Source organism: Schistocerca nitens, chromosome 7 (assembly GCF_023898315.1).
Source record: "Schistocerca nitens isolate TAMUIC-IGC-003100 chromosome 7, iqSchNite1.1, whole genome shotgun sequence".
Taxonomy (NCBI): Eukaryota; Metazoa; Arthropoda; class Insecta; order Orthoptera; family Acrididae; genus Schistocerca; species Schistocerca nitens.
This window is the reverse complement of record NC_064620.1, coordinates 440,299,691-440,309,455: the sequence shown is the minus strand read 5'-3', so window position 1 is coordinate 440,309,455 and position 9,765 is coordinate 440,299,691. Positions and strand designations below refer to the sequence as shown.

General features: G+C 37.2%; 1 protein-coding gene across 1 annotated transcript; it reads right to left on the bottom strand.

The window, feature by feature from the left end:
- Nucleotides 1–925: 925 nt before the first annotated feature.
- Nucleotides 926–6,078, bottom strand: LOC126194839 (histone H2A). The gene is made up of 3 exons (XM_049933174.1): nt 5,923–6,078; nt 5,639–5,846; nt 926–1,419 (listed from the first exon to the last, which is right to left on the bottom strand). The coding sequence occupies exons 1-3, from the start codon at nt 5,942–5,944 to the stop codon at nt 1,224–1,226; spliced, it is 426 nt and encodes a 141-aa protein (XP_049789131.1). The 5' UTR covers nt 5,945–6,078; the 3' UTR covers nt 926–1,223.
- Between the last annotated feature and the right edge of the window lie 3,687 nt (nt 6,079–9,765).

Below are 9,765 nucleotides of genomic sequence, written 5' to 3'. Positions count from 1 at the left end.
TTTGTGACAATACCCTATTCCAGAATACTCACACCCAAAACTTCAGTCTTATAACAATGTTATTGACCATTTCCATTAATCCAGACTTAACATGTAATTTAAAATCTTTGTTCTTTGCATATTTACTTGTGTAAGTTTAAATGTTCGTGTGGTTACAAAATTTTCAATTTAATTGAATTAATTTTACCAAGGCCACAGCTCACAGATTTTTCCCATGCCCAATAGTCCCAAGACTGACCTTGTTTAGATGGATCACCTACAGCAGCAGTCATTTTTTGGCGAATAGTCAATACTGACACCATTGGGCAGCATCCCAGACTAAATAACTACAGGTATTAATTGGTACATCACAACCGCCCAACAGCCTAGCTATATGAGGCCACAATAAGTTTGCTGCCAGCCCCAAATCTGGATGTTTTAAGTCAGCACAATTTGGTACACTTTACTATAGTGGTTTCACATTGCTGCCAATGCTAGAAATCTAACAGTTAAAGTGAAGTGCTAGTTTTGCTATTTGTGTGAATTGCCGATTTGTAATAGTGTATGTACTTACATTTAAATGCACTATTGAATATGAAACCAGCATGAAAGTATGGTAAGTGCCATTATTTAAACAGCCATAATTCAATATTCCTTATTACAAGTACTGCATTTGAATGTGATTATCTGTAATACACATCCACACGCCAATGTCAGTTTATATCATAGTAACAATCAACATTAAGACACCAAGTTGTCAGTACTGGAAGATGAAACCTTCCCATTCCACTATTATCCCCCAGTGGCTGCAGTCCCTTCATCCAGGGGAAAAAACCAACCATCTCCTTTGTGAAAGGAAACTTGGAACAATTAAAATTATTTTTAGTATTGTTTAGACAATCTATGGACAGGTACAGAAAAAAAATAAAAATAAACAAAAACATTTTTGTTTAAGTTTTGTTATTTTATTTAAAGAATAAATCAGTTTCTCACAATATCTACACACCGTACACGACAGAACAAATCTAATGATTCATTAAGATGAAATCTCCTGTTAAATCATATTTAAGATTGTTAATACAGGAAAAACATGCAACATGACAATTAACAAACAACACAAGTTGAACATTAAAATTTTCAGCTGTAATTTACGAATTTTCAAACTGAAGGTCTTTCACACAACTAGACAAAAATTTACAGAAGTACACTTTATCTAAATGTGACAACCAACATTCACATCAGGTTCAGTACTCCTGGGAGCTCTGGGTCTTCGACGATTTACCCGTTTTTCCTGTTGCTGGTGCCTGCCCTGTCTTTTTAGGCAAAAGAACTGCTTGAATATTCGGCAAAACCCCTCCCTGTGCAATTGTGACACCAGACAATAGTTTATTCAATTCTTCGTCATTTCTAATCGCCAACTGCAGATGCCTTGGAATTATTCTGAAACAAATTTACCTGAAATTACTATAATGGATTTGTTATTCACTGCCAGATTAAGATATCAGTCAGCTCTATACATAATGTTAAACATACATATTTCTTTATGACACTGTTTTATTACTGAGGAACTTATTTGCCACCTATTCCCCTACATGTCCCACTTTCAAGTTATTTTCACTAGCAATTTTTAAGTCATCCACCTTAGTATCACCCCCAATGTATTTGCTTATCTTTCTCATTCACTATTTGTCGAATATTCTCATTCCCTGGCTGTGAATCAGATAACAATTGCAAACATTCTTTTGAGACATGCCAGAAACCGTCCAAAACCATATTACTAAATCCATTCCAGGCCATTTGTACTCAATTTTTCTACCTGAAGTGAACTGCTCTTTGTAGTCTCTTATTACACTGTAGAATGATCTTTAACCAAAGCTCTAACTGTACTAGTCAAGCTTTTATTGAAGACCTTTTATACTTGTCACTTGGTATCTTGCTTTTGACAAAAAATTTGTGTGTCTTGCATGGCTGTGAGGAGTCCAAGTATGAATAATAAATTCATGACAAAGCATACCAACTACAATATTGCATTAAAAAGTTAAACCTTACATAAAGTGCCTGCACTGTGGATGATATAAGAACACTGAATTGGCTAAGGAGTTCATGGCTTTGTTGAAATCCCAATATTAAAGACTATACAAGTATAAAATGAAATTTGTTACTCAAGACATAATTCAAGCTGCACAAATTCCTCCTTAATTCTGTAACAGTAGGTTGCTGTGTGTGTGTGTGTGTGTCACATTGCTACTAATCCATTTTAAAGTTTAGTACTTCACATTTTACACACTTTATTCACAGAACGTTATAAGCTGTGCATTAGTTAAATGCCACTATCCGATCAAAGGCATCTTACACCAAACCAAGTGCAGAATGTTCTGTGTTGTACCCCACTGAACTCAAATTCTACGAGGATTTGGTAATTAGGATTAAGCAATTTACACATAAGTTCACATGTTCCTGGAATAATACAATAAAATAGTCCATATGATGTGGGGCAACTGTTGCATTACCTTTCTTTCATGTTGGCTATTTTAACCTGGCCATGAGAAGATCCAGCAGAAATGGCTTTTCTTAAATGAATATCTTGTTTTCAAATATGATAAGCTATCTTCAGATACTGACGTGGTCATTAGCCCATTCAATTTTTGTAGCCTTGTGTCTAAGCACTGTAGCAGGAAAATTTATTGTCGACAGATTTTCTCCTCAATATTTATGATTTCACCCACAATTTTATACATTCACCACCATTTTTACAGTAAACACTGTTCCATGAGCAACTGTGACCAACAGTTGCTAAGGTTGAAATTCCCAGTGAAGTCTAATCAAAGAAGTTTGGCAAATTCTTTTATAAAGGCGTTTAGCAGTATAATAGTCTTTGGAATAACTTATTCTGCACAATTTCTGAAGGTTTTGGTTAAAATTTTAACCAATTTTTTGGGTTATTGTACAAAGTTACACAGTTCCAATTATGCTTATTCTACAACTTTAAGAAAAAAAGATTAATTTGGGTATCTTAAGCTTAATTACAGCAATAGACTATTCTCATCACTTTAAAACAGCATCAAGGGACAATGGACTAAAGCTTTTACTTTGCATTATTAGAAGTTTAAACTTGACTTATGATCTCACAAGCAAGAATTACACCTAACATGAATGTACAGAAGCAGGGGCTCTGGCATACACATTAGCTGGAATGCAAAATATCTTGCATGAATCTGGTCAAGGGTTTCACAAACCCGTAAGCATGTAAGTATATTTTGCGTGGGAAAGCAAAAGCTTTGCATCGAGGGAATGAAGCAGAATTTGACAGGTCATTCACAATTATCTGTTCATGTTATTTCAGATAATTCCACCAGCCAATACCCATGCTTTTGGTTGCAAAAGCATATGACTGATCATGTACAACTGACCCCTTCTGGTGTTAATCTGTTCTACCCTCAACGAACCAAAGTTACTCTTCACCTCATTTTGAAACAAGGAAAGAAAATCTCTACTAGTAAAGCTAAACACAGACCATTTATTAATTGGAGTCTCACACTGTGCCAAACAGTTAATGAGCTTAGTTTACAGCAGTTAAGAGTTCTGTGTATGTCTTACACAATCTCAGGTCAAAACAGCCTACCAGGACTTCTGTTACCATTCATTGGGTTCTACAGCTCCATCTGTACTACAGAGCACAACCAAGTTTCAAGGCGTGAGGACGGGAGGGGGGGGGGGGCAGGAAATACCACATTTCAAAATTCCACCACTATCTACAAACCTTAGTAGCAGCAACAAGTAAAATTGGGAATAGGAGAAAAAATTGACTATGCCTAAGATGGACTAATGAAAAATTAGAAAACAATCCAAGAAAACATGAAAAATGCAGTAGTGCAAGGGAGCCCAATAAACCATCCGATACCTTAACTGGAATACTCTTTCAAATTCTGAAGGTGGCAGGGGTAAAATACAGGGAGCGGAAGGCTATTTGCAATTCGTACAGAAACCAGATGGCAGTTATAAAAGAGTCGAGGGGCATGAAAGGGAAGCAGTGGTTGGGAAAGGAGTGAGACAGGGTTGTAGCCTCTCCCCGATGTTATTCAATCTTTATATTGAGCAAGCAGTAAAGGAAACAAAAGAAAAATTCGGAGTAGGTATTAAAATTCATGGAGAAGAAGTAAAAAGTTTGAGGTTTGCCAATGACATTGTAATTCTATCAGAGACAGCAATGGACTTGGAAGAGCAGTTGAACGGAATGGACAGTGTCTTGAAAGGAGGATATAATATGAACATCAACAAAAGCAAAACGAGGATAATGGAATGTAGTCAAATTAAATCTGGTGATGCTGAGGGAATTAGATTAGGAAATGAGACACTTAAAGTAGTAAAGGAGTTTTGCTATTTAGGAAGTAAAATAACTGATGATGGTCGAAGTAGAGAGGATATAAAATGTAAACTGGCAATGGCAAGGAAATGGTTTCTGAAGAAGAGAAATTTGTTAACATTGAGTATAGATTTAAGTGTCAGGAAGTCGTTTCTGAAAGTATTTGTATGGAGTGTAGCCATGTATGGAAGTGAAACATGGACGATAACTAGTTTGGACAAGAAGAGAATAGAAGCTTTCGAAATGTGGTGCTACAGAAGAATGCTTAAGATAAGGTGGGTAGATCACGTAACTAATGAGGTACTGAATAGGATTGGGGAGAAGTTTGTGGCACAACTTGACTAGAAGAAGGGATCGGTTGGTAGGACATGTCCTGAGGCATCAAGGGATCACAAATTTAGCACTGGAGGGCAGCATGGAGGGTAAAAATCGTAGAGGGAGACCAAGAGATGAATACACTAAGCAGATTCAGAAGGATGTAGGTTGCAGTAGGTACTTGGAGATGAAGCTTGCACAGGATAGAGTAGCATGGAGAGCTGCATCAAACCAGTCTCAGGACCGAAGACCACAACAACAACCACCTTACTTCATAGGAACGGTGTGACAACATATCTAATCCAACCAGAATACAGATTGAAATTTCTTATAGGTATTTGTATGCCAAGTGGAAGAGAAAAGAAAACATTACATTCACAGAAGAATGTCAGGGTTCCAGATACTACATTATGATAAAATGTAGTTTGGTAGACATCAAACTTACTGCAACCTTTGAGAAAGTTTTAAACCGAAATCAGAACACACGACAAAACCTTCTATCCACCCATTATGTGAACAAGTAATACCCACACATTCCACCAAACTGCGGACTCCAAAGCTGCTGAACATTCAGCAATGATGCTGTCACATGTTTGGTACCTAAGTAAAGGAGCCAGTACATTATAACTCTGCACTTGAAGATACTAATAACACCATAGTCTGCTGTGCTGCATCAAACACTGAACTATTTCACTGTAATATTAACGTTAGTTCTGATCACATGCTTTATATTAGCTCTGATCTTTACAACGAGAGGCTCGAAACAAAATCAAGATAAAAGTCTACATCAACTTCATTACTTTCTCTTCGTTATCAAATACCTGCATATTAGATGGTTCACTTTCTTGGCCACATGGGTAAGACATTCAAAAATCGAAAATTTCTAGAATTTCCCCAAGAAAGAGGAAAACATACGCTGAAGAGGTATCTGATAGAATGCACGCGTAGTTACCAACATCATGAAGTCGCACCACCACTTACCTTGTTTTCTTGTTGTCTCTAGCGGCATTACCAGCCAATTCAAGAACTTCAGCTGCCAAGTACTCCATAACAGCTCCGAGGTAAACCGGAGCACCCGCACCTACTCTCTCTGCGTAATTTCCCTTCCTCAACAGCCTATGAATTCTGCCTACTGGAAATTGCAAGCCAGCTCGGCTAGAGCGAGATTTGGCTTTGCCCTTAGCTTTACCTGAAAATATGTACGAATACAATGATAAGCAATAATCTAGCACAATGCAACTATAACTATCTGCAATTGAAAATACCTCCTTTGCCACGGCCAGACATGTTTCAACGACAAATAATACGAGCAATCCACGAGCAACAAGTGATAATCCTTCCGCTGCAGACGCGTACGCTGCTACAACTGGCGGGAAACAGCACACCCCGCCCAATGGTATGCACAATTTAAGGCGCGAAGTCTCATGTCAACGGTTCTGTTTGAACTAACCAATGATAGCCAATTACAATAGTCAAAGATAAAAGCAAAGAGATAACGCTTACGCCACCACTAAACTTAACGACTTGTCTGCGTAGACGTCCGCGCAAAGGGCTGTGCATGCCATAAATCGTTGAAGTGTCGAGTGTTTAAACAACCCAAATGCCAATCCACTGCTCGTCCGAAATCTGTCGGTCTAGCAAAGAAAATTTTTACGGACAGCGACTACTCTGTTTCAACCTCAAAGTTTATTTACGTTTACCTCATTTATTCAGAAATTTTTAATGGAGGAAATTCTATTATGGTCTGTGATCACAACATGTATGCACAAAAAAGTGCAAACAAAATACAGGACACAGAAAGATCACTCAAGGTGGTTTAGAAAATGGCCGATCAAATGCAACTCTCGCAAGTAAATTTATTTCGCGAGATACAGTGCGAATTTGAGCACTGACGTTATTTTTGCGGATGGATTTGGAAAAACATAGTTATCTTTTCTAGCTCTTAATTCATCGTATAATACGAAAAAATACTTTTGTGAGGAGAGCAAGTTCTCCACGTGGGCAGCTCACGGTGACATCAATAATGCTGGCAATAGGAAGAAACTGCAAGTATCTAGAATTTTTCTATTTCAGGTTCGAAACAAGTGTAATAGACCTCTATGATTGTGCTTTGAATGCTCTGTGCCATTACCTTAACAATGTACTGAAATGCACTGTCCTACGTATTAATATTAAAATATAGATTGCCTTATTTCTGCATTTTTCGTATTCACAGTTACTTATTTCTCTGCGGTAGTTTCAACAGCTTATGGGCACAGGCACCTGTGAATGCGTTCGCAGTAAGTATTCTGACATATAGAAGGAAATATCATCGAAATAGTTTAATATTATGTTCACTACCGGTATGAGAAAATGCGTACGACACAAATACCGCAAATACTTGTAGGTCGCAAGAACTACACTACATGGAAATTTGCTATGGAAGCATATTTACTATTGTACAATCTATAGGACGTAGTGAATGGTACACTGAAGCCCAATGAGCAAAATTACGCAAATAAGGACTGGAAGACAAGATCAAAGCTGACATTACTGATTGATCCAGTGAACTATGTAGACATAGAGAAGCTGTGACGGCAAAAGAAGTTTGGGAAAGGTTAAGCACAATTCAATTGGAGGTTACAGCACCATCACGTAACAGCACCATCAGGTCAAGGTGTATTCACACTGTCCGTCATGTCACGGACCGTCAAGTCCATTCAAGTCACGTGATCTCGACTCGAATGGCTTTCCTCAACAGTCTTTTTCGCGGGAATTGCGATCTTCGTATGATGATTTTGAACTGTTTTTAAGCACAAAGCGCAAAGCGCATGTACACAAATATTCATGGATGCTGGAGTGCCTATTTGTAGGAAAACGATATTTCTTGGACTCAAATGGTTTGCAGGTTATAGGGATAGCTTGTATATTAAAGAATAAGACAACATAAAAAAAGAGTGTGAGTCCGAAAAATGTAATCACATGGTACAGAATGGGAATTTCACACACTGTATAAGGTACTCAAGGAAAAGGAATGTGCACTTTATATTTTAGAAAGTTTCCTTTACACCTTGTGTTTGGCTTTTAATGGATCAAGTTCCTTATCTGTGCTGCGGTTAGCTACTGAAAACTAATAAATATTGACAATTAACGCTTGCAAAACTGTTTTACACACATTCCATGAGCTACTTAACAATAAATAAACCTTTCACAACCACATTTTTTTTAAAAAACAGGTTGCCATGTCTGAAGGTTTCAGTCCATTTCTTCATGAAACAATACAAATGCATGACAACATTAAAATAAATTTCACCTACTAATCAATCTGATTCTACACACAGTACTTTTTCACTTCAAGCTGCAGCCATATTGGAATCCATTTCACTTTAAAATATTCATTATGGTACAGGTATGTATGAAAATCCAATTTATAAATGTAGTAGAGGGCAAGCGATTTAGTAAGCTCATGTCATACGATTCAGTCTACCATCTCACTGTTTCAATTAATCTTTCCTCATTTCTTATATATTTTAATGAAAAATTAGCAAATGAAATAATTTATAAAAAATAAAGAATCTTAAACAACTGATATCAACAACAAAATCCACAACGAAACGAAATATGGAGATGTGGAGGAATTTAGCTTGGGGTCATGTGACCAACAACCGACGGGATTGCCATTGTGGATGCCGCCATTTTAAATGTATTGCAGAATGTTTTGGTGGTACGGGACATGAAGTGACTTGAGATCCAGTGTGAATTGGCCTTTACAGAGTGCATTTGGAGATGGTAGCCATACAATAAAAGTCAGAGTACTCTGTGAACTTACAACCACTCTACTGGATACCTGCAATAATGTGGACGAGTATGTCAACAAGATAACATCCACATCGAATCGACTAAGGAACACTGTGTTCGAGATTTCCGATGAACAGGTAGGCACATTACTGCTACCAAGCCTGTCCTGAAAGTAGGTACCCATGACTATAGGGTTAGAAAGCTGAGGTATATCAATTATGGGAGACAGAGTAAAAATGAAGACCCTGCAGGGTGTGAGAAGTACGATAGTGTGTGCCTTAATTCAGAGAAGGAAACAGCTACAACATATATTCTAAGAAGAAAAAGAAGAAACTAGTCACGTGCTACAACTGCCAGCGGATGTTTAACATTGGACCCCAATGCCACCAAAGGGCAAGTACAAAGGAGAAAAGGTATGATGCAAATACTGATCTAGGTAAGAGACGCTCCATTTGTTACTCTTTTGGAAGAACAAGTAATACAGAACAAGAACGGATATTAAATTCAGAAGCATCAGTGTGTATTATAAGAGACAAAACAGGTCTTTATGATGTTACTAATAAAAAGCATATGGGTATATCCACAGGCGGTGATTCCATGTTTCAGTGTGAGCTTGCTCGTCAGGTTGATCTTGAGATAACTGTGAATGGAAAACAAGAAAATATTACAGCACATGATGTTTACTGTGTAAAAGATGTTGCAACTAACTTGTTATCTTTAAGTGAAATAGTAAGAAGGGAAAAAGAGTAGCCTTCGATATGTAAAAGATGTTGCAATTAACTTGTTATCTGTAAGTGAAATAGTGAAGAAGGGAGAAAGAGTAATCTTCGATATAAACGAAGCAAAAATAGTTAACCAACTTCGGAAATTGTAGCTATGGCGACAAATGAAAGGGGAATTTCCAAGTTAGATACTGCTAAAGATATAAGTGACATTTTAAACCATTCTGTGCACTCTGCAAAACGTTTCTTATGGCATAGAAGGCTTGGGAATCCAAGCAGTAAAGGCGTGTCATTATTAAAGAATATGGTGACAGGAATGGAAGATGACAGTAAATGTAAAGAAATCTGTGAAATGTGTATCCAGGGGGAACAGACTAGACGACCTTTCAAGCCTTGCAAAAGAAGAAGTACATACATTTTGTATTTAAGACATATGGGTGTTTATAGTCCGATGAAGTATGAATATATATGATGAAGTCATTATTTTATTACCTTTATAGATGCTAACTGAAGACATACCCATGTTTGTTTTTTAAGTTCTGAAGATCAAGTGAGTGATATATTTGAGAACTTTTGTAATATTGTAGAAAGAGAAATGAGAAAGAAGGT